The sequence below is a fragment of the Oncorhynchus mykiss genome, chromosome 18, assembly GCF_057628025.1.
Source record: "Oncorhynchus mykiss isolate SJ-2025 chromosome 18, ASM5762802v1, whole genome shotgun sequence".
Lineage (NCBI taxonomy): Eukaryota > Metazoa > Chordata > Actinopteri > Salmoniformes > Salmonidae > Oncorhynchus > Oncorhynchus mykiss.
Window position 1 is genome coordinate 31422211 of NC_143039.1, and position 25662 is coordinate 31447872.

Sequence of the window (25662 nt, forward strand, 5' to 3'; positions counted from 1 at the left end):
AATATACCATGACTAAGGGCTGTTCTTAAGCGAGACACAACGCAGAGTACCTGGACAAAGCCCAAAGCCGTCGTATATTAGCTATATACCACAAACCCCCGAGGTGCCTTATTGCTATTATAAACTGGTTACCAACGTAATTTGAATAATCATTTGGAGGGCGCTTATATTTGTCCTGTTACACACAAGTCTGTCATGGAAATGTTTGTTTTTTTGCATATCCCAACTCCTCCTGACAAGGGCACAGCGACAGATTTGATTTCATATTTATTTTACCTTGTCAGCTCTGGTATTCAAACCAGAAACCTTTCAGTTACTGGCCCAACGCTCTAACCTCGTAGGCTACCTGCCGCCCGAACAGTGAAAAGTATTTTTTTGTCATACCCGTGGTATGAGGACTGATATACCACGGCTGTCAGCCAATCAGCATTCAGGGCTCAAACCACTCAGTTTACAATATCTGATATACCATAGCTGTCAGATAATCAGCATCCAGGAACCTAACTACCGGTTTAGAGTAAATATAAAAAAATGGTATTTAATCAGGTTGGTTATAGGGAAACCATTCTCTTACCATAACAACCTAACCCAAGACGCTGCAATAATACAATGTTCAAAACAACTTATATACAGTAATACAGAAATATATACGTGTCAAATAGGAGAGCTAGTGGGTGACTTACCAAGCCTTTCACAGATGCTCTTGGCATCCTCCATGCTGTACACAGAGTAGTTATAGAAGGTCATGTCAAAAGCATAGCAGTGGTCCTGGTGCTCAACCCACTTAGAGCCACTGTTCTGAGAGCCACTGTTCTGAGGGCAGTTGTTGGCCACCTGGGGAGCTGCGAGGTTCGATCCTGATTCAGACAAACAAATCAGAGGGATTTATTTTATGGGATCTTAAAAAATTGGTGTGTAAACCTCTGCAACAAATTCTGCTCAGATCACTCACTGACATCAACGTCTTCTTTACACTAGAATTCAAGTTGTGTGTATAATAAATAAATACTAATAGGCTAGGTACTAAGACTGTAGGACAGGGTCTTACTCTGAGTGGTGATGTAATACTAATAGGCTAGGTACTAGGACTGTAGGACAGAGTCTTACTCTGAGTGGTGATGTAATACTAATAGGCTAGGTACTAGGACTGTAGGACAGGGTCTTACTCTGAGTGGCGATGTAATACTAATAGGCTAGGTACTAGGACTGTAGGACAGGGTCTTACTCTGAGTGGTGATGTAATACTAATAGGCTAGGTACTAAGACTGCAGGACTGGGTCTTACTCCAAGTGGTACTATGACTGTAGGACTGGGTCTTACTCTGAGTAGTGATGTAATATTAATAGGCTAGGTACTAAGACTGTAGGACTGGGTCTTACTCTGAGTGGTGATGTAATATTAATAGGCTAGGTACTAGGACAGGGTCTTACTCTGAGTGGCGATGTAATACTAATAGGCTAGGTATTAGGACAGGGTCTTACTCTGAGTGGCGATGTAATACTAATATTCTAGGTACTAAGACTGCAGGACTGGGTCTTACTCTGAGTGGTGATGTAATATTAATGGGCTAGGTACTAGGACAGGGTCTTACTCTGAGTGGCGATGTAATACTAATAGGCTAGGTACTAAGACTGCAGGACTGGGTCTTACTCTGAGTGGTGATGTAATATTAATAGGCTAGGTACTAGGACAGGGTCTTACTCTGAGTGGCGATGTAATACTAATAGGCTAGGTACTAAGACTGCAGGACTGGGTCTGACTCCGAGTGGTACTATGACTGTTAGACTGGGTCTTACTCTGAGTGGGGGTGGTGATATAATTCTAATAGGCTAGGTATTAAGACTGTAGGACTGGGTCTTACTCTGAGTGGGGATGTAATTCTAATAGGCTAGGTACTAGGACTGTAGGACTGAGTCTTACTCTGAGTGGGGGTGGAGATGTAATACTAATAGGCTAGGTACTAAGACTGTAGGACTGGGTCTTACTCTGAGTGGGGATGTAATTCTAATAGGCTAGGTACTAGGACTGTAGGACTGGGTCTTACTCTGAGTGGGGATGTAATTCTAATAGGCTAGGTACTGGGGGTGGTGATATAATTCTAATAGGGGTGGTGATGGCATTGTTGTAATAGGCTAGGTAATAAGACTGGGTCTTGCTCTGAGTGGGGGTGGTAATGGTAGTGATGTAATATGTTAGGTAATAGGACTGGGTCTTACTCTGAGTGGGGGTGGTGGTGATGTAATAGGCTAGGTAGGACTGGGTATTACTTTGTGTGTGGGTGGTGTAATAGGCTAGGCCATAGGACTGGTATTACTCTGAGTGAGGGTGGCAGTGATGTAATAGGCTAGGTAATAGGACTGGATCTTACTCTGAGTGGAGGTGGTGACGGTTGTGTTGTAGCAGATGGCTCCGTCCAGCTTGGCATTGCAGTCCCTTCTCATCCAGGTGCCATGGGGAGTGATGTACACACAGACACTCTGAGGGTCTGAGCTGGACGTGACAACAGTGTCAGAGAGTCCCGCCTGACTGTAGTGATACTTAGTCCCATCGGACCACTCATAAGACTGAGAGCCACTAGCCTGCGCAGAGAGGGGAGGGGGATGTAGTATTACTCAACAAACTTCACACTGGAGGTGCTTAGAAAATGTTGAATTTAGTGTCTAACTGCCGTTTAGTGCTCTGAGCTAAATTTCTGCAAAAGATGGCGTTATTCTCAATACAAACGGCCACCGTGTTAGTGGCATTGTGGCTGAGCTCCCTTACATCCTGACTGGACAGACCGATCCACAGCGGGAAGCCGTCTCGCTTGGCGATAAGCTCCATGTGAGCGTTGTGCCCGGTGTCATGCACGCTGGCCAGGTGTCCGTTGCCGCGGCCGCACTCCTCCAGGGCCTGGAACCAGCTCAACTTCCTGGTTATCACGTGGTAGCTCAGGTTGCCATAGCGCTCAAAGTCCCTGGCCGACTGATTGTATTGGTCCTTAGAGTCTCGGGGACGAAGAAAACGGCTTAATAGAGTCAATCAAGTGCAAAATTGATTATTTTATCGTAACAAAATAAAATAACGATAGTACTCCTTGTGAATGGGTGAAGTATGTTTGTCTGAATGGGGTCTACCAACCTTTATCCAGTTTGCAGGCCACAATGCTTCTCTGCTTGAAGGGACTGAAGTGGTGTTTGTTAGTGAATATCTTCCAGACTCCGTCAGTGTTGAGACCTGCCATGAACTCATCGCTGGCTGAGAAGCTTGGTCTTCCATCGACCCAGTTAGAGTACTGGACGTTGGTACCGTCATACCACTTCATCTGGTTATCTACCAAAGACAGGAGCAACCTCTTGACATTACACATTTATGACACGTCTCATCACACAATAATAGAACAACGATCAGTGAGTAAGCTTCAGACTTGATGATCCAGTAGACATTTTACAAGGATCCAATTCAGTGTCTCCTCATAATGCAGGGCAATGAATGATAATATGAAAGTCCAAACAGCAGATCGAACATAAGGACACACTGTCCATGCTGAGTGTTGGGGAGATGAATATGGGGAACCCGGTCCAGTCCACTCACCGTTGTCATCGTTGAACACCCCTAGCCAGACAAACTGCACCAGGTCTTTGAAGGGAAGGAGCTGCTCCTTCACAAACTCATTCTCCACTACGTTCCTGATGGTCAGGATGTCTGCATCAGGAGCTGAGGAGAACATAAACCGGTAACACTGCATAAAGACTTTATTACTCGTACATAAGGGGTGTGTATGTTTAATTAATAAACGCCTTCAAATCAGACCACAGAAGAAGTATGTTTTGACCAGGCATCAATGTCAATTTTTTTTTAAATCTCTAAAAAGTCTAATTGAGACTTATAGCGACCACATTAAGTTGCAGCTATGTAAAAACATCATATTTAAAAAAAATATCCAAGGCATTCTCTCTTGTGGAATAGTGAAAAAGGCTGTACACAGGAGTATATAAAACATTAAGAATACCTGCTCTTTCCATGACATAGACTGTCCAGGTGAACGCTACGATCCCTTATATGATCCCTTCTTAAATTCACTTCGATCAGTATAGATGAAGAGGAGGAGAAAGGTTTTAAAGAAGGATTTTTAAGCCTTTTTGACAATTGAAACATGGATTGTGTATGCGTGCCATCCAGAGGGTGAATGGGCAAGACAATAAATGTACAGTTGAAGTCAGAAGTTTACATACACTTAGGTTGGAATCATTAGAACTCGTTTTTCAACCACTCCACCCATTTCTTGTTAACGAACTATAGTTTTGGCAAGTCGGTTGGGACATCTACTTTGTGCATGACACAAAGTCAAGGTATTGGAGTGGCCATCACAAAGCCCTGACCTCAAACCCATAGAAAATGTGTGAGCAGAACTGAAAAGGCATGTGTGAGCAAGGAGGCCTACAAACCTGACTCAGTTACACCAGCTCTGTCAGGAGGAATGGGCCAAAATTCACCCAACTTATTGTGGGAAGCTTGTGGAAAGCTACCAAATGCTACCAAATACTAATTGAGTGTATGTAAACATCTGACCCACTGAGAATGTGATGAAAGAAATAAAAGCTGAAATAAATCATTCTCTCTACTATTATTCTGACATTTCACATTCTTAAAATAAAGTGGTGATCCTAACTGGCCTAAAACAGGGAATTTTTACTAGGATTAAATGTCAGGAATTGTGAAAACTGAGTTTAAACGTATTTGGCTAAGGTGTATGTAAACATCCGACTTCAACTGTAAGTGCCGGTTTGTGTCAAGAACTGCAACTTGTAATCCCGTGGAAAATACTGTATGAAACATGTCACGGAAAATTACAAAATGAAACATACTATGCTGTTTTTACTTAGAGAATTGTCCATTGTTTTATGCTAGTGTTTTTTTCCCCTGATGCAGGCTTGTTGTCTTGTGTGACTTAGTTAGAACTCTGGGCGTACAGATAAGAGCCGGGTGCGACCGCAGTATGTGACATCCCGTTTGTACTGTCTGTAGGAACTCCTCTCAATGGAAACATGCAGAAAGGAACAGACAATGGTGGTCAACATCAGCAATCTTAATCTACACAGACAAGCTAAACGCCTTTTATACACTATGCTCCCCACCCCTGTTTGCACACATCTGCTAACAGCCACATAGAGGTCGGACTTTTTTAAATAAAAGCTGAGAGACAACTCTGTCCGTTGAGCTTTCAACTCTGACTATTCTTACTGATGGTTGATTGCTTCATTTTTGCAAATCTTATAATACAATTGTTTGAAAGAATCTGCAGTCTCTCTTCCCATAGAATGTCTCTGACATTTGGGATATAAACTCAGCAAAAAAAGAAACGTCCTCTCGTTGTCAACTGCGTTTATTTTCAGCAAACTTAACATTTGTAAATATTTGTATGAACATAACAAGATTCAACAACTGAGACAGACTGAACAAGTTCCACAGACATGTGACTAACAGAAATGGAATAATGTGTCCCTCAAAATAATGTGTCCCTCAAAATCAAAAGTCAGTATCTGGTGTGGCCACCAGCTGCATTAAGTACTGCAGTACATCTCCTCCTCATGGACTGCACCAGATTTGCCAGTTCTTGCTGTGAGATGTTACCCCACTCTTCCACCAAGGCACCTGCAAGTTCACAGACATTTTTGGGGGGGAATGGCCCTAGACCTCACCCTCCGATCCAACAGGTCCCAGACGTGCTCAATGGGATTGAGATACGGGTACTTAGCTGGCCATGGCAGAACACTGACATTCCTGTCTTGCAAGGAAATCACGCACAGAACGAGCAGTATGGTTAGTGGCATTGTCATGCTGGAGGGTCATGTCAGGATGAGCCTGCAGGAAGGGTACCACATGAGGGAGAAGGATGTCTTCCCTGTAATGCAGGGTCCAGCGACACGGTGGGTTTGTGATGTCTGGTGAGGACCTGCCTTACAACAGTCCTACAAGCCCTCAGTCCAGCCTCTCTCAGCCTATTGCGGACAGTCTGAGCCCTGATGGAGGGATTGTGCGTTCCTGGTATAACTCGGGCAATTGTTGTTGCCATCCTGTACCTGTCCCGCAGGTGTGATGTTTGGATGTGCCAATCCTGCGCAGGTGTTGTTACACGTGGTCTGCCACTGCGAGGATGATCAGCTGTCCGCCCTGTCTCTCTGTAGCGCTGTCTTAGGCATCTCACAGTATGGACATTGCAATTCATTTCCCTGGCCACATCTGCAGGCCTCATGCCTCCTTGCAGTATGCCTAAGGCACGTTCACGTAGATGAGCAGGGACCCTGGGATTCTTTATTTTGGTGTTTTTCAGAGTCAGTAGAAAGGCCTCTTTAGTGTCCTAAGTTTTCCTAACTGTGACCTTAATTGCCTACCGTCTGTAAGCTGTTAGTGTCTTAACGACCGTTCCAATGGTGCATGTTCATCAATTGTTTATAGTTCATTGAACAAGCATGGGAAACAGTGTTTAAACCCTTTACACTGAAGATCTGTGAAGTTATTTGGATTTTTACTAATTATCTTTTTTTGCTGAGTTTAGTAAACGGTGAGGGTCTCGAGGCTCTAAAACACCATCTTCAAGTCAGGCCAAAGGGAAGCGCAACCCCAGACTCTCTCTAACAGAGCGAGCACTAAACAATAACATTATTTTTCAGGACCAACTCTACAGACAAGTCAAATGGACAGTAATGGCCGTCTGTTTTGCACCCAACTACGCAAATGTGTTTTTAGGACTATGGTCGGAGAGATTTTTTTTGTTATCCTCTTAATCAATTTTTTGATAAAATCATGTGGTACGGAAAATACAGATGACATAGTTTTGCTCTTTCGATCATCTGGAAATGAACTGCTACAGCTCCACACAGAGGCCATGGAAAGAGAAAATATGCTCAGACATTAACAAAGGCCCCAAAAGTCCAACCAAATCTATTTTGTTACCCAGTACAGCAGAGAGGCATCTCAAATAAAGAATATCATCAAACATAATTGGAGTAACATAAAAAGTGACCCTGCATTAGGTGAAGTTTTCACTGAGCTTCCATGCTAATCTTCTAGACGCGCCCCAACCCGAAGGGAGAAGCTGGTGCAGTCACAAACTCCCCCCAAGGTCAAAGCCAACGGGCTTTCCCAACCCACTGGCACCTTTCTGTGCGGACACTGCAACCACCGCCCCAACATTTAAAAAAAAACAAGACATTCAATGACACAAGAAAATAACTTACCAGATCCAAACTTTTGTGAATTGCATCCCTGCGTTTGTTGTTTATAGGTTGGAGTGCCGGTGGTGTTGTTTTTATATTAGTCGCACAAAAAAAGAACGCTAAAAGACAGACTGGCAGAACATAAATATGCCATCAAAACAGTGAATGACAATTATCCCACGGCCGTGCATTACCAACAAGCTGGCCATGGTAGCCCGCAATTGCTTAAAGCCATGGCCATAGAGGTGGTATCCATCAACAAGAGGGGAGATTACAAGCTTCAGTGTCTTTTACTTTCTGGATGCACACACTCAAAGCTACTGTCTTTCAGGGTTGAACAATGAAATAGATTTTGCTCCTATATATATTTTATAGTTTTAATAGTTATAATTGATTGATTTACTTGTATTTTTTTTGGGGGGGGGGGGGGCAATATTTCCTCATTATCTATTGGTTAATATTGTCCACGGCCCTTTAATTTATGGTCATTCATTTCACCTGTCACTACTATGCACCCGTGAACCCTGAAGAAGACTGGTGAGCAATACACGTTGGTGAGTTTGAACGTTTTAATATGCAATAGCTGCTAAAATGAAGGATTTAAAAAAAAAACTTTTCCACAAGAGAGAATGCCTTGGATTTTTGGAAGTATGATGTTTTCACACAGCTGCAACTTCATTTGGTTGCTAGAAATTGTACCCCATTCTCCAATGAGCATCACTCTGTCTTTATATTTGATGCCAAAGCAGAGCTCCTCCCTCTTATCGCATTTCTAATTGAGACTATAAGGCATGTTTCTAATATGCATCTTGTTTATGGAGTTCTTCACAGTACAACTGGTTCCTGACTGATGTCTGTGCCAAACAGTGTCCTTGCTCCTTACCCAGTTTCTTGCATGTCTGAAGTATCTGGCCCTTGTCAAACTCTTCCCATCTGGACGATGCCAGTTGGAAGGTGTAGCAGTTGTTCTTGAAGGGGATCCAGTTTGGTCCGCTGCTCTTGTGAGGACAGTTCACTGCGTTGTCCTCATGGGTGGTGACATTCTCTTCTGGAAACATTGAAAGTGTTCATTCATTAAAAAAAAATACACAGTTGCTGTCTGAGGAGAGTGCTTGGTTAATTTTCCTCCGGTCTTGTTTTAATTATGCCACTTAACAGACAATTGTATCCAAAATGCTTACACTTTTGGTATGTGATCCTTGTGGGAATTGAACCTGCAACCATTACATTACAAGACCCCAGCGCTTACCAACTGAGCCACTGTATTGCTGTCTTACCGTGTGGAACATGGCAGATAGCCCCTGCCAACTGTTCCATACACTCTGTAGCCTTCCAGAAGCCGTCCGTGTCCAGGAAGACACAGTGTCCAACGGTGGGCTCTGAGGACCAGCGACTAAACACCGTGTGACTGTGGTCTGTCCAGTGGTAGTGGACACCATCCTGACAATACAAAACGCTGAGTTGAGTTCCTTATTGATTTAACCAGGCAAGTCAATTAAGAACTAACTGACCTGCACTGTAGAATGTGTGAAATCGTCATTATGAAATCAGTCACTATCCTTCAGTGACTGCAGAACTGAAGGAACAGGATGGGTGTGACCTATTCTACATGGTGACGGCGCCACCTAGCCTCCCAATGGGCTACGGGTTGTTTGCTTTGCCATATTGCCTTAAACCCATCCCTTTCTTTTAGATCTGCGAACACCAACGGGTTAGGGTGAAAAGCTATGGCCACTTACGTCTGCGCTGAAGAGGCCGATCCACATGGGGCTGCGTGCGCGGGTGACGTGCACGGTGAGGACTGACTGCTGCAGGGTGTCGGCTACGCTGGCCAGGTCCATGTTCTGGTTCCTGCACTCCGCCAGAGCCTCGTGCCACGTCATATTCTTCTGAAGCAGCTTAAAGGTGTGATTGTTGACCTGGAACGGCTCCAACTGGAACTGGGGCTCCTCTGGCTTGTCTGAGAACATGAGAGGGATTTAAAAGGGGTCAGGCGAGGGTTCAAACCCTATTCGATATGCTCAATTTCCACTCCGCTAAACAGTAGCAATATCAAGTAACAACTATCAATAATATCAGTCTACTTCATACACTTAATTTCTGTATGTAAAAGACACTTAATATCAAGAGTCTTTCTATCACAAGCCTTCTGACTGTAGGGTCCTCCTGTAGGGTTCTTTCACCAAAACGGACAAGATAAGCACAGATAATTGGTTGTGTTTGGTGCCCTCTGCTGCTAGGTAGCGGTGGTGTACCTGCATAGTGCTGGCAGATGGCCACATGCTGCTGGTTAGAGCAGGGGGTGTAGTCCCAGGAGCCCATCATAGCAGAGCTGGGGTCGTTGAACATGAAGACACACAGCGCCATGCTCTCTGGGTCATGAAACTGCAGACAGACACAACAACAACAGGGACACAGAGAGTTAGTTATAGGTGATGATGACCTTGAACTTTGAAACAGATGTGGAACATGTTTTTTAGAGACTGGTATTTAGTATTGTCTATCATAGTAACGTTTATGTAGTAAAATAAACATTGTATTTCTTCCCGGTATGGAGACCACCTATTGGTGAATGTGTTTATTTTTATTTTTTTATGGGCCAAATCATGGAATTACATATAGAATCCCTATTCATGTAATAGGATCTCTATTGGCCTAATCATGGAATTGCATATAGAAACCCTATTCACTCTCTATGGGCCTAATAGTCTAAATTTGTCATCTTAACTTTGAACCTTTTAATATGACATAAACACAACCAGTCATGTTGTCATCTGATTTTCAAACAATTACTTAAAAAAGGCTGTAGGCTGCCGGCTCTCGTTACTCAGGGACGGTGGAACGACAGGGTGTAAAACAAATGATAAAACATTTATGCCTCACGCAGATAGTTTTCTCCTTATAATTTCCGACTTTTGGCTGACTTGTTCGTCCACTTAATAATTAGATACGTGCAGCTTCTCTTGTCATTACTTGATGATTGTTTGGAAGCCTTGCTCACCAGAAGGATGTCATAAATCGATAGAATGATCATCAACAATCCAGCTGACAGCAGTAATGTTCTCTCTCTTGAGTTTTCTCATGTGGACCTTAAGCGACCAGGGAGATTTCCAAATGACATCAGTTTGACCAGTTTTTAGGAAGTTATAAGCTGTGAAAACGATCCAACATGTTTCTGATGGTATTTGAGTTCATCTTGGATGCATATGTTATGTCAGCTTTTATGTTGCTGAAAGAAATCGCACGTTTAGGCTACAACAGATTTCTCATTCTCTCAAAATGCTGAAAGAAATAAATCATATTTCTCCCCTCCTGTTCCCAAGACAAAAGGAACATTTCGGTCTATAATTTTACCGTGAGGAACACAGCAGTTAATATTATAATAAGCTACATGTGAGGCCTACAGTCAGTGTCCAGACAGTTACTAATCCAACTATTATGCTACTTATATTCTGCCATTCATGCATATAGTGCCATTTGATAAATGCAAAGAGACCACTTACAAAACACCAAAGTGTTGTGAATTACATTTTATGATTGTCATCCATTAACCCTACACAAGTCTTGTAACCTGAATTGATGCGTAATATTGATGATTTGATATTGATGATATTGATGATTGATGATCGCATTTTGAGCGTATTCCACAAGTTTTCAAGTCTATTCACACCTTTTTCATGCGTGCGGCAATGATAAATAGTGTAATAGCCTACAGTTTTGTTAAAATCTGTTTGAATTATTGCGATAGGCTCATGTTTTACCGGTATGGGGTACTCCACTATTCTGTCTTACTTTCACCCCTGATTCTGACCAACTGCCCTATGAGGGGAGTATACCTGGTATTTTTACAGTAAAAATATCATATGGTTTCAGTTGAATGTTAAAAGAGGTATGTTTACTGTACATGCTACCTGGGGTTTGATAGAATTATAAGTTATAACTCAACTCATAGCCCACTGATCCCCGTGGCCATGCTGTATAGAATTGAGAAGGGAAGTGAGTGGGAACTCACGTTGACGAGCATGGGCCTGCGTAGGCCGTGAAGCAGGGGGTTAAAGTTGAGGTAGGACACCGGGGAGTCATCCACCCACTCTGGGTCCTGCTGTTTGAGCTTCAGGCCAATCCACGTCTTACGGGGCTGCGCCGGCAACAGGGAGGTCACAAAGTCTGACCACAACAAACAGATAGGCGCAACTAGTCAACAACCGCTGGATGAGACTGACATTGAAGGGACATCAATCATTGGTCATCTCATGTCTAGGAGAATGGAAGGTTGTCCAATGACAAACATGACACACAGGTAAAAGAGATCTACTAGGAGGTTCACTACTCACCCTGTTCAACTTGGTCTGTGATAGTGAGTAGAGTTCCTCTCATCGACTGACAGTGCTCGTTGGCGTGTTGAAAAGTAACGTACAGAGGCGTGATCACCACGTAGCACTGGAAAAGGCAACGGCAACATTAAATAACAATTGTTAGAAACTGGGTGGATTGAGCCCTGAATGCTGTTTGGCTGACAGTCGTGGTATTTCAGACCACGGGTATGATAAAACATGTATTTTTACTGCTCTAATTACGTTGGTAACCAGTTTATAATAGCAATAAGGCACCACGGGGGTTTGTGGTACATGGCCAATATAACACAGCTATGGGCTGTATCCAGGCACTCTGCGTTGTGTCGTGCTTTAGAACAGCCCTTAGTTGTGGTATATTGGCCATATACCGCACCCACTCTGGCTTACACAGAATGTACCTGTATGTAGACTAGATCAGAGGACGGGCTCATTGTTATGGCTGGAATGGAACGAATTAAACAGCATCTCAACTGGTTTCCATGTGTTTTATACCGTTCCATTCATTCCATTTCTGTATGACAGTCTCCTGTGTGTGTGTGTGTGTGTGTGTGTGTGTGTGTGTGTGTGTGTGTGTGTGTATGACAGACTGACCTTGTCCCTGAAGCGTAAATAGCCGCTCTCACAGGGCAGACCATTGGGGTGAGGCTCTCCAGAGTGGGTCTCTATAGCCGTGGTGTTGTGTCTCTCACACACGAATGGCAGCTGCAGCTCACAGCTGTACTCGTACTCTGGAGGGGCAGGAGTGTGTCTGAGTGAGTGTGTGTGTGTGACCGGTCACATTTGAACCATAAAAGGTAACAACCCACTGGGCACACATTGGTTGAATCAACATTGTTTCAACGTAATGTGTCAACCAATTGGAAATGAATAAAGTTGTCAAACCGGTACTATTTTCAACCAGCATTATAAACATTGAAATTAGGGTTAAACTTACACTTACACTGAACAAAAATATAAACGCAACATGTAAAGTGTTGGTCCCATGTTTCATGAGCAGAAATAGAAGATCCCAGAAATGTTCCATACGTACAAAAAAAGCTTATTTCTCTAAAATGTTGTGCACAAATTTGTTTACATCCCTGTTAGTGGTCATTTCTCCTTTGCCAAAATAATCCATCCACCTGACAGGTGTGGCATATCAAGAAGCTGATTAAACAGCAGTATCATTTCACAGGTGCATCTTGTGCTGGGCACAATAAAAGGCCACTCTAAAATGTGTAGTTTTATGACACAGCACAATTCCAAAGATGTCTCAACTTTTAAGGGGTGTGCAATTGGCATGCTGACGGCAGGAATGTCCACTAGAGCTGTTGCCTGAGAATGTAATGTTAATTTCTCTACCATAAGCCGTCTCCAAGTCGTCGAATAGAATTTGGCAGTACGTCCAACCGGCCTCACGAATGCAGACCACGTGTATGGCATTGTGTGGGTGAGCAGTTTGCCGTATGTCAGTGTTGTGAACAGAGTGCCCCATGGTGGCGTGGGGTTCTGGTATGGGCAGGAGGAATATGCTACGGACAACAAACACAATTGCATTTTATCGATAGCAATTTGAACGCAAAGAGATACGGTGACGAGATCCTGAGGCCCATTGTCGTGCCATTCATCATCATCCGCCATCACCTCGTTTCAGCATGATAATGCACTACCCCATGTCGCAAGGATCTGAACACAATTCCTGGAAGCTTATAATATCCCAGTTCTTCCATGGCCTGCATACTCACCAGACAAATCACCCATTGAGCATGTTTGGGATGCTCTGGATCGAAATGTACAACAGCGTGTCCAGTTCCAGACAATATCCAGCAACTTCGTACAGTCATTGAAGAGGAGTGGGAAACATTCCACAGGCCACATGCAACAGCCTGATCAACTCTATGCGAAGGAGATGTATTGTGCTGCATGAGTGTCACAACAGATACAGACTTAAAAAAAAAAAAAGTATCTGTGACCAACAGATGCATATTTCTATACCCCAAAATGTGAAATCCATAGATTAGGGCCTAATGAATTTATTTCAATTGACTGATTTCAATATGAACTGTAACTCAAGTCAAATCTTTAAAATTGTTGCATGTTGCGTTTATATTTTTGTTCTGTATAAATAAATGTACTTAACCTGACTAACAGGTTGTTACATCAATCTAATTGACATAATCATCAGAACTATTTATACATTGAAATTGAGTTACATTCCACTTAAAAACGTACAGAATGTTTCAATAATATATTCAATATACAGTATATTGAGTGGTTGAAATGGTTGAATTTTAGATTTGATTAGACATATTTTAATTGGCCTTTCGTCAATGTTGATAGTGAAATGGTATGTTTGAATCAACGTCATTGTTTCAACCTAAATAAAGAGGTCTTTTCAAATAACATACGAAGGCGAAGTCCAACGATTTCTGCCTGAACAGAGACTCCTACTGGTATATGAGGGGTAATGCATTTCAGTGAGAATGAGTCGACAACCCAGATGCCAACCTCAATGTACCCTGCTCAGCTTTGGAAACACAACACATTTAGACATTTAGAAGTTTAGAAGTAGTTACCATTAGCTCTATAAATACGATGCCAAATTCATGATATTCATGACTTTTACCTTTTTGATATTTTATTGTATATGAATTCAAATGAAATCTACAAGTTAATATGTTGGATCCACTTCACCATCTGAACCAAAAATCTAAGTTCAAGAATGGGACTAAATCAAATTTACTGGTGTTCTTTAAGTTAGATGTTTGGTTGAGATGGAGACGTGAATCCAACATATCAATCATTCATTTGTAGACAAACTGGATAATGAATTGAGAACGCAACCAAATATCAACATTTGAAGGATACCTTCTACTGGGATAGTATATATAGGGCCTATTGTATATAACGAACAACATACAGTGAGCTCCAAAAGTATTGGGAGACTTAACACATTTGTTGTTGTTTTGGCTCTGTACTCCAACACTTTGGATTGGAAATGATACAATGACTGAGGCTCAAGTCAGCTTCAATTTGAGGGTATTTCCATCCATGTCGGGTGAACCATTTAGAAATTACAGCACTTTTTGTACATAGTCCCCCCCATTTTAGAGGACCAAAGTATTGAGACAAATTCACTTATGCTTATTAAAGTAGTAAAAAGTGAAGTATTTGGTCCCATATTCATTGCATGCAATGACTACATCAAGCTTGTGACTCTACACATTGGTTGGATGCATTTGCTGTTTGTTTTGGATTTGTGTCAGATTATTTTGTGCCCAATAAAATGTATGATAAATATTGTATTGTGTTATTTTGGAGTCACTTGTATTGTAAATAAGAATATACTAGGTTTCTAAACACTTCTACATTAATGTGGTTGCTACCATGATCACGGATAATCCTAAATGAATCGTGAATAATGATGAGTGAGAAAGTTAGATGCACAACTATCATACCCCCGAAAAAATGCGAACCTCCCCTGTTATTGTAATAGTGAGAGGTTAGCATGTCTTGAAATTAGATTGATGTAACAACCTGTTAGTCAGGTTAAGTACATTTATTTAAGTTTCCCCCTAATTTCAATGTTTACAACACTGTTTGAAATCAGATGAAAACAGTACTGGTTGATTACTTTTTTCAAATCCAATGTATTTTCCACGTTGTTTCCACGTCGCAATACGTTGACAAATTACGTTGAACAACGTCGATTCAACCAGTGTGTGCCCAGTGGGAAGTGTCCTAGTAACCAACAGCCTACATTATAATCCTTTCTGCATGATTTAAAAAGGAAACAACTTGATTTCAACTACTCTTTGTACTGTAGTTACGTTTTCATTCACCTGGGAAGATGTTCTTGTCACTGATGGTTGTACACCTGCCCAGGAACGCAGCCCGGTAGTTTTGCATGAGGGGTAACCTAGAGGACAGGAGTAGAAAGTCATTCACTTTTATTCTAACCGACACACACAATAACATCACTTATATTTGACTGGAATTTTGATCTCAAGACTCGTTTTGGAGGCAGTGCTTGAGAACGTGTGTTGCTGTCTGACCGTGTCAGGGGGGGGTGGGGGGGGGGGTGGTTGTTGGCTGGTGAGGAGTGACTTGCCATGTGACTGCATGACTCACCTTATGGGGAAGTAGTGTCCAGCGTCTCTTACATCCACCCACCAGCTCTGCTTCCCTGCCGACATCTGCCCAATCAGGTCACAAGTCAATGAATAAATAAACACACAAGGACAAAACAAAGCCACTCCCTGCTGCCCTCTCACACAGTGCTCTCTCTCTCTCTCTCGATCAATGTTGTCTTCATTTTATTAGGATAGTTCAGTGGCCTTCTTTCTCTCCATTACTGCTCTATATCCATCACAGTCAGGGTTGAAATACAAGCCTTAAAGCTGAAATCTGCATGAGAGCAAACAGCGCCCCTGTTCGCCCCCCGCACGTTATTGTTTTTGTTCTGTTGATGAAACGGAGGAGAGGAACATCCAGCATCGTGGCTAAAAATAAAAAATTGCAGTACATATTCTACTGTTCTATTGTAAGTGCAATGATGTCAGGGAAGAACTGTGTTCGTTGTTTGTTATTGTAATATTGCAAACAAACGTGGCAGTCACACCATTATGGATTCCAGCTTTAAACGGTTTCTTATACTAGCTAGATTTACACCGTACAGTAAGTCTGGTTTATTCACTGCGGTACTGTAATTGCACTATTCTGTACCTGTGGCAGATTATTATGGATCTGTATGGCTGCGTTGGAGCTTTGTGGTGCTGCCAACTTGCTGCCGTTGCTGTTGCAGTACAAACTAGCCTCCTCGTATGGCAGCTTTGGTTCCGTCACAAACCAGAACTCGTTACCGTCAATGAATATGGAAGTCTCATGGTGCCCACCTGCAACAGATCAATATTATTATTATTCTCAAATCCTATTTTTAGTACTCAATATATTAAACAAACTCAGCTCATACTTCTTAACTGATGGCTTATCATACATTGGTATATAATTTCATCAGAAAAAGTCAAGAGATATTACCAAACCTACATGTCAACACCACTCACCCACAAACAGGACCAAGCCTGGCCTACTGAGGAGTGCTCTCATCTTATCTACCAACATAGACAGGGCTCTAACTCCACTAGCTCCACAATGAAATAGGGTGCAGGCCAGGCAGCAGGCTGTTAGTCACCCTGCCAGTTTAGTGGAGTCTGCCATTAGCACAGTCAGTGTAGTCAGCTCAGCTATTCCCATTGAGACCGTGTCTGTGCCTCAATCTAGGTTGGGCAAAACTAAACATGGCTGTGTTTGCCTTAGCAACCTCACTGGAATAAAGACCTCCTCCATTCCTGTCATTATTGAAAGAGATTGTGATGCCTCACATCTCAAAATAGGGCTAATTAATGTTAGATACCTCACTTCCAAGGCAGTTATAGTCAATGAACTAATCACTGATCATAATCTTGATGTGATTGGTCTGACAGAAACATGGCTTAAGCCTGATGAATATACTGTGTTAAATGAGGCCTCTCCTGGGTACACTAGTGACCATATCCCCTGCACATCCCGCAAAGGTGGAGGTGTTTGCTAACATTTACAACACAAATTTCAATTTCATTTTTTTTTTTAAAAGCTCATCTTTTGAGTTTCTAGAAATTAAATCAATGCAGCCTACTCAATCATTTTTTATTGCTACTGGTTACAGGCCTCCTGGGTCGTATACAGCGTTCCTCACTGAGTTCCCTGAATTCCTATTGGACCTTGTAGTCATGGCAGATAATATTCACATTTTAGTGACTTTCATATTCACATGGAAAAGTCCACAGACCAACTCCAAAAAGCTTTCGCAGCCATCATCGACTCAGTGGGTTTTGTCCGACATATGTCCGGGCCTACTCAATGCCACAGTCATACTCTGGACCTACAGTTGAAGTCAGAAGTTTACATACAACTTAGGTTGGAGTCATTAAAACTCTGTTTTTAACCACTCCACAAATTTCTTGGTAACAAACTATAGTTTTGGCAAGTCGGTCAGGACATCTACTTTGTGCTTGACACAAGTAATTTTTCCAACAATTGTTTACAGACAGATTATCTCACTTAAAATTCACCGTATCACAATTCCAGTGGGTCAGAAGTTTACATACACTAAGTTGACTGTGTCTTTAAACAGCTTGGAAAATTCCAGAAAATTATGTCATGGTTTTAGAAGCTTCTGATAGGCTAATTGACATAATTTGAGTCAATTGGAGGTGTACCTGTGGATGTATTTCAAGGCCTACCTTCAAACTCAGTGCCTCTTTGCTTGACATCATGGGAAAATCAAAAGAAATCAACCAAGACCCCAGAATTTTTTTTGTAGACCTCCACAAGTCTTGCTCCCAAGGATGAACCTTTTCCAAACACCTGAAGGTTCATCTGTACAAACAATAGTATGCAAGTATAAACACCACGGGACCACACAGCCGTCATACCGCTCAGGAAGGAGACGCGTTCTGTCTCCTAGAGATGAACATACTTTGGTGTGAAAAGTGCAAATCAATCCCAGAACAACAGCAAAGGACCATGTATACAGAAAATACCTGAGCCCTGAAGCAAGCTTCCAGAAAATTGCAACGGAAATGGCGCTACACCAAACTGGAAGTCTTATGATTAGCTTGGAAAGACAATACCGTGCAGTATCGAAGAGTCCTCACTGGTGCTCGATCATCCTATTTTTCCAACTTAATTGAGGAGAATAAGAACAATCCAAAATGTATTTTTGATACTGTCGCAAAGCTAACTAAAATGCAGCATTCCCCAAGAGAGGATGGCTTTCACTTCAGCAGTGATACATTCATGAACTCATGATCATTAGAAAACAAATTACGGAGTCCTCTTTAAATCTGCGTATTTCTCCAAATCTCGGTTGTCCTGAGTCTGCACAACACTGGCAGGACCTAGGATCAAGGGAGACACTCAAGTTTTTTAATGCTATATCTCTTGGCACATTGATGAAAATAGTCATGGCCTCTAAAACTTCAAGCTGCATACTGGACCCTATTCCAACCAAACTACTGAAAGAGCTGCTTCCTGTGTTTGGCCCTCTTATGTTGAACATAATAAACGGCTCACTATCCACCAGATGTGTCCCAAACTCACTAAATGTGTCAGTAATAAAGCCTCTCCTGAAAAAGCCAAACCTTGACCCAGAAAATATAAAAAACTATCAGCCTATATTGAATCTCCCATTCCTCTCAAAATGTTTTGGAAAAGCTGTTGCGCAGCAACTCCCTGCCTTCCTGAAGATAAACAATGTATAGACCCCATCATAGCAATGAGACTGCACTCGGGAAGGTGGTAAATCACCGTTTAATGGCGTCAGACCAAGGCTCCTAGACCTTAGTGCTGCTTTTGATACCATTGTCGGACACCCAAATTGGTCTACACGGACAAGTTCTGGCCTGGTTTAGAGCTTATCTGTCGGAAACATTTCAGTTTGTCTCTGTGGATGGTTTGTCCTCTGACAAATCAATTGTATATTTCGGTGTTCCTCAAGGTTCCGTTTTAGGACCACTATTGTTTTCACTATTTATTTTACCTCCAGGTGATGTAATTCAGAAACATAATGTTAACTTTCACTGCTATGCGGACAATACACAACTGTACATTTTGATGAAACATGGTGAAACCCCAAAATTGCCCTCCCTGGAAGCCTGTGATTCATACATAAATTAAGTGGATGGCGGCAAATTTCTTACTTTTAAACTCGGACAAAACAGAGATGCTAGTTCTAGGTCCCAAGAAACAAAGACATCTTTTGTTGGATCTGACAATTAATCTTGATGGTTGTACAGTCATCTCAAATAAAACTGAAGGACCTCGGCGTTACTCTGGACCCTGATCTCTCTTTTGAAGATCTACGTAACATTGCAAAAATCAGAAACTTTCTGTCCAAAAACTATGCAGAAAAATGTATCCATTATTTTGTCACTTCTAGGCTAGACTACTGCAATGACTACTTTCCGGCTACCCGGATAAATAAATACACTTCAATTAGTGCCAAACACGGCTGCTAGAATCTTGACTAGAACCCCAAAATTGTATCATATTACTCCAGTGTTAGCCTCTCTACACTGGCTTCCTGTTAAGGCTATGGCTGATTTCAAGGTTTTACTGCTAACCTACAAAGCATTGCATGGGCTTGCTCATACCTATCTTTCCGATTTGGTCCCCCCGTACATACCTACACGTATGCTACGATCACAAGACGCAGGCCTCCTTATTGTCCCTAGAATTTCTAAGCAAACAGCTGGAGGCAGGGCTCTCCTATAGAGCTCCATTTTTATGGAATGGTCTGCCTACCCATGTGAGAGACGCAGACTCGGTCTCAACCGTTTTCATTGAAGACTCATCTCTTCAGTAGTTTCTACAGTGGCTTTTGAGAGTATTCACCCCCCCTGGCATTTTTCCTATTTTGTTGCCTTACAAGCTAGAATTAAAATATATTTTGGGGGGGGGGGGTTGTATCATTTGATTTACACAACATGCCTACCACTTTGAAGATGCTAAATATTTTTTATTGTGAAACAATACTTTGTAGAGCCACCTTTTGCAGCAATTACAGCTGCAAGTCTCTTGGGATATGTCTCTATAAGCTTGGCATATCTAGCCACTGGGATTTTTGCCCCTTCTTCAAGGCAAAACTGCTCCAGCTCCAAGTTGGATGGGTTCCGCTGGTGTACCGCAATCTTTAAATCATACCACAGATTATCAATTGAATTTAGGTCTGGGCTTTTACTAGGCCATTCCAAGACATTTAAATGTTTCCCCTTCAACCACTTGAGTGTTGCTTTAGCAGTATGCTTAGGGTCATTGTCCTGCTCCGTCTCAAATCTCTTGAAGACTGAAACAGGTTTCCATGTATTTAGCACCATCCATCATTCCTTTAATTCTGACCAGTTTCCCAGTCCCTGCCGATGAAAAACATCCCCACTGCATGACGCTGCCACCACCATGCTTCACTGTGGAGATGATGTTCTCTGGGTGATGAGAGGTGTTGGGTTTGCGCCAGACATAGCGTTTTCCTTGATGGTCAAAAAGCTCAATTTTAGTCTCATCTAACCAGAGTACCTTCTTCCATATTTTGGGGGAGTCTGCCAACATGCCTCTTTAAGCAATGGCTTTTTTCTGGCCACTCTTCCGTAAAGCCCAGCTCTGTGTAGTGTACGGCTTAAAGTGGTCCTATGGACAGATACTCCAATCTCCGCTGTGAAGCTTTGGAGCTCCTTCAGGGTTATCTTTGGTCTCTTTGTTGCCTCTCTGATTAATGCCCTCCTTGCCTGGTCCATGAGTTTTGGTGGGCGGCCCTCTCTTGGCAGGTTTGTTGTGGTGCCATATTCTTTCCATTTTTTAATAATGGATTTAATGGTGCTCTGTGGGATGTTCAAACTTTGTCCCTGACCTGTTTGTAGAGCTCCTTGCTCTTCATGGTGCCCCTTGCTTGGTGGTTCCCCTTGCTTAGTGGTGTTGCAGACTCTGAGGCCTTTCAGAACAGGTGTATATATACTGAAATCTTGTGACAGATCATGTGACACTTAGATTGCACACAGGTGAACTTCATTTAACTAATTATGTGACTCCTGAAGGTAATTGGTTGTACCAGATCTTATTTACGGGCTTCATAGCAAAGGGGGTGAATACATATTTTGTGTATGTCCATTACATGAAATCCAAATAAAAATCTATTTAAATTACAGGTTGTAATGCAACAAAACAGGAAAAATGCCAAGGGGGGTGAATACTTTTGCAAGGCACTGTCTGATTGAGTGTAGTCTGGCCCAGGGGTGTGAAGGTGAACGGAAAGGCACTGGAGCGACGAACCACCCTTGCTGTCTCTGCCTGGCCGGTTTCCCTCTCTCTGGGATTCTCTGCCTCTAACCCTATTTCGGCGGCTGAGTCTCTGAATTACTGTTGCTCTTCCATGCCGTCCCTAGAAGGGACGTCAGTTGAGTGGGTTGAGTCATTGACGTGATCTTCCTGTTCAGGTTGGCGCACCCCTCTGGTTCGTGCCGTGGGTTTGATCTTCGTGGGCTATACTCTGCCTTGTCTCAGGGTAGTAAGTTGGTGGTTGAAGATATCCCTCTAGTGGTGTGGGGGCCGTGCTTTGGCAAAGTGGGTGGGGTTATATCCTGCCTGGTTGGCCCTGTCCGGGTGCATCGTCGGATGGGGCCAGTGTCTCCCGACCCCTCCTGTCTCAGCCTCCAGTATTTATGCTGCAATAGTTTATGTGTTGGGGGGGCTAGGGTCTGTCTGTTATATCTGGAGTATTTCTCCTGTCTTATCCGGTTGTCCTGTGTGAATTTACGTATGCTCCCTCTAATTCTCTCTTCTCTCGGAGGACCTGAGCCCTAGGACCATGCCTCAGGACTACCTGGCCTGATGACTCCTCGCTGTCCCCTGTCTACCTGGCCGTGCTGCTGCTCCAGTTTCCTGCGGCTATGGAACCCTGACCTGTTCACCGGACGTGCTACCCTGTCCCAGACCTGCTGTTTTCGACTCTCTCTACTGCACCTGCTGTCTCTAACTCTGAATGATCGGCTTTGAAAAGCCAACTGACATTTAATCCTGAGGTACTGACCTGTTGCACCCTCTACAACCACTGATTATTATTATTTGACCCTAATGGTCATCTATGAACGCTTGAACATCTTGGCCGTGTACTGTTATAATCTCCACCCGGCACAGCCAGAAGAGGACTGGCCACCCCTCAGAGTCTGGTTCCTCTCTTGGTTTCTACACCTGCATTGCTTGCTGTTTGGGGTTTTAGGCTGGGTTTCTGTATTGCACTTTGTCGGCTGATGTAAAAAGGGCTTTATAAATACATTTAATTGAAATTTGATTGACTTACCAGGATTGTACCACTCTGGGTTCTCGGGAGTTTTTCCTATTTCAAAATGAACAAACAAACAGTTATTTTCAACTATGAGAATGCAAGATTGAACGTGTAAAGGTCACCAAACATTTCCCCAAACTCGGACTCCTAAATTAGGGTTTCTTGTAAAAATGGACAGAGGACTGTTATGTTGGCCAACCGGTTCAACGTGGATCAAGCAGACACTACACAAGAGACACTTTTGAATTGAAACTAAGGAGGCGCTAGGACACGTTACAATCACGTGGCCAGTGTGTGTGTGTGTGTGTGTGTGGTTACCACGGGGGATCTGGCAGACCCACTCCAGCCTGACGTCACAGTGGAATGGGGTGGCGTAAAACGGCAGAGGAGGGAATTCGTGCATCAGGAAGACAAAAAAACTCTTTAAGGTTCCTTTCAGTGTCTGGTTAAAGAGAGAGAAAGAGACATTTGTTTCAAGACGACAAACCATTTCAGCATTGCCAGCAGCATACCACCGTGCATACCACTGCTGGCTAGCTACTGAAGCTAAGCAGGGTTGGTCCTGGTCAGTCCCTGGACCAGATGCTGCTGGAAGTGGTGTTGGAGGGCCAGTAGGAGGCACTCTTTCCTCTGGTCTAAAAAATATCCCAATGCCCCAGGGCAGTGATTGGGGACACTGCCTGTGTAGGGTGCCGTCTTTCGGGAAGGGAAGTTAAACGGGTGTCCTGTCTCGCTGAGGTCATTAAAAAGATCCCATGACACTTATCGTAAGAGTAGGGGTGTTAACCTCGGTGTCCTGGCTAAATTCCCAATCTGGCCCTCAAACCATCACGGTCACTTAATAATCCCCAGTTTACGATTGGCTCATTCTCCCCTGTAACTATTCCCCAAGTCGTTGCTGCAAATGAGAACGTGTTCTCAGTCAACTTACCTGGTAAAATAACGGATCAATAAATAATAAATAAAATCGATATGACAACTGTAGACAGATATTCATCGCCAACATGTTTCTGTACCCTGGGGCCAGTGGCTTTTATAGGTAGTAAAACTCCTGTCCCTGATGATAATGACAGTGCAAAAGATGTAGTGAGAGGGAGCTCTAAAATGGAGCATGTGATGTAGGAAGAAGCTGACATGGACACAGAATGAGGGCGGGTTTAAGTAGTGACAACTGCCACGACCGCCCACCAGCAGCTGCTCTGCAGTGTTGAGGCTGTATTCCAGTATCTGAACCAACCCACCTTAAAGGCTGTGCAGCCCCGGTTGTACTCGTCATCCTCGTGGAACTCTTGGGGGAAAATGGCCATGGACACCTTCGGATGAATCACGACATGTATATTATAATAATGGTTACTTATTATAGTCTCTCTACGGGAGTTACACACAGAGGTACAATGTTTTTGTCCTCTACTCACAGGCCTGTTGTCGCTCCACTCCCAGGAACCAGCAGCTGGGTTTCTCCTGTTCAGCCCCACCCAGAAGAACCGGTCATCACTGGGACAGACAGGACACAAACACTGTTAACAAACACATCATTCTCACATCTTTTTGGGGGGGTTTATTATAATTTTTGTGTGCTCAAAAGGCAGTGTTTAAACAATCTTCCAGTGTCTTAAGTATATTGTTGCTAGTGAATGCACCTTCCCCCTGCAGAGCATTGCAGGACAGGGTGTGTCCTGGTATGAACCATACTTGTTACTTTTGACTGGAATCAGCTCACATTAGCATAAAGACGATGATCCTGTGTGAATTTGAAAACACAGATGTGTGTGGTAACTGTGTTGGGTGTTGGGGACAGTTACAGTGGTGGAAACTAGAGCGGTGTGTAAGCTCTGACCTATGAGCGATATGGCAGTGTGGTGTGTACTGCATAAAGCTGGCATTAAGTTGCTGCTGTTGGAATGTGACTATAAACATACATTCACATTGTTTAGTTGAGGTGGCTAGACCAGTCTGACTATTGTGATTGAGTTTGTGTTATCGCTGAGATGAAAAGAATGACGTGTGTGCGTGCATATGAGTATATGCGCAAGTGGTAGGTGCAGCGTGTGTGTGTGTGTGTGTGTGTGTGTGTGTGTGTGTGTGTGTGTGTGTGCGCGCAAGGGCCCCTACCTGATGGAGTCTCTCATAACATAGTGCAGGGCTTTCATCTCCTGTGGGTGGTTGAAGCTGGGCAGATGGGCCCCCAGGGCCTCACAGAACCTCTCTGCCTCCTCCCAGGACCGCTTACGACTCAGCCTCTCCTCGTGGAACACCTGGCACAGCATTGCCATGGTTACCAATACTAACACACCAAGACCCTACGGGAATGTTGTTATAACACACTAACATACCGCAATCAGGTCACCATGAGACCTCAATGTGCAACGACACAGTAACTTAAACCAACACGGTCCCTAAGGCGCATCGAGGGGACACTGCTGAGTGAAGTAAACTGAATCTGCGTCAATTCATTTCAAGGACACACACAGGCCTACACATACCTTGTAGCAGTAGGAAATGCCAGGCCTGGATGTCCACCCATCGGGACAGGGGAGGTTAGGGTCAGGCTCAGGCTCTAGGGGCTGTGGAGCGGCGATGTCTCTCTTACAGATGGAGCCAGCTTTAAACATGGTGCAGTTCTTTACCACCCATTTACCCAGAGGCTTGGCTGTGGACATCACTGCACAGCCCCCTGCTAGGGCTGAAACACACACACCGAGACAGACACGTAAATAACTCGCATACACACGTATGTAACACACACACAGACACACACGTAACTCATGCACACCAATCACTCGTTTCTCTCCACTTCAAACCACTGAAACCCCAACAAGGTTAAACCCTCACCCAATTACAGAATACTTCTCAGTCAGGACTAACCTGGTTCAAACACGCCCCAGTTGGTGTATGTGACATTGGTTCCCGAGCCATCCTGAGTGACCCACTGGTACTCCCCTGAAGTCTTTATGTCCTGGAGGCCCGTCCAGAAATACTGTCTCTTTACGTTGATCTCTTCTGCAAGGAGTCTATTGATGAAGGCCTGCTCAAACCTGTGGAGAACACATTGAAGAACGATTGAGCCTTGAGTCCTAAATGGCACCCTATTCCCTATTTAGTGCACTACTTTAGACCTTGCACGAGGGAACAAGACAATTAGTGAGACCGCACTGAATGTTGAGAGTTGATGTGGAATGCTGTTGGGTTTTGGCACCCTTCCAAGGCAATTTCTCTGAAATACAGCGTTGACTTTACAGTGACTGGACAATACAGA

General features: G+C 43.4%; 1 protein-coding gene across 1 annotated transcript in view; it reads right to left on the reverse strand.

Moving 5' to 3' along the window:
* LOC110495860 (lymphocyte antigen 75) overlaps positions 1 to 25662 on the reverse strand; it is a 40392-nt gene that overhangs the window by 2449 nt on the left and 12281 nt on the right. Inside the window, exons 10-31 of the mRNA XM_021571353.3 lie at positions 25272 to 25441; positions 24890 to 25089; positions 24519 to 24661; positions 23822 to 23900; positions 23648 to 23719; positions 22725 to 22848; positions 22422 to 22457; positions 16259 to 16428; positions 15665 to 15729; positions 15376 to 15452; positions 12146 to 12282; positions 11534 to 11639; positions 11212 to 11366; positions 9455 to 9584; positions 8939 to 9159; positions 8477 to 8639; positions 8083 to 8247; positions 3574 to 3696; positions 3121 to 3312; positions 2764 to 2987; positions 2369 to 2579; positions 684 to 857 (exon numbers count right to left, since the gene is read on the reverse strand). Of these exons, the coding sequence (XP_021427028.3) occupies positions 684 to 857; positions 2369 to 2579; positions 2764 to 2987; positions 3121 to 3312; positions 3574 to 3696; positions 8083 to 8247; positions 8477 to 8639; positions 8939 to 9159; positions 9455 to 9584; positions 11212 to 11366; positions 11534 to 11639; positions 12146 to 12282; positions 15376 to 15452; positions 15665 to 15729; positions 16259 to 16428; positions 22422 to 22457; positions 22725 to 22848; positions 23648 to 23719; positions 23822 to 23900; positions 24519 to 24661; positions 24890 to 25089; positions 25272 to 25441 (3137 nt within the window). The remainder of the gene's footprint in view (positions 1 to 683; positions 858 to 2368; positions 2580 to 2763; positions 2988 to 3120; positions 3313 to 3573; positions 3697 to 8082; positions 8248 to 8476; positions 8640 to 8938; positions 9160 to 9454; positions 9585 to 11211; positions 11367 to 11533; positions 11640 to 12145; positions 12283 to 15375; positions 15453 to 15664; positions 15730 to 16258; positions 16429 to 22421; positions 22458 to 22724; positions 22849 to 23647; positions 23720 to 23821; positions 23901 to 24518; positions 24662 to 24889; positions 25090 to 25271; positions 25442 to 25662) is intronic.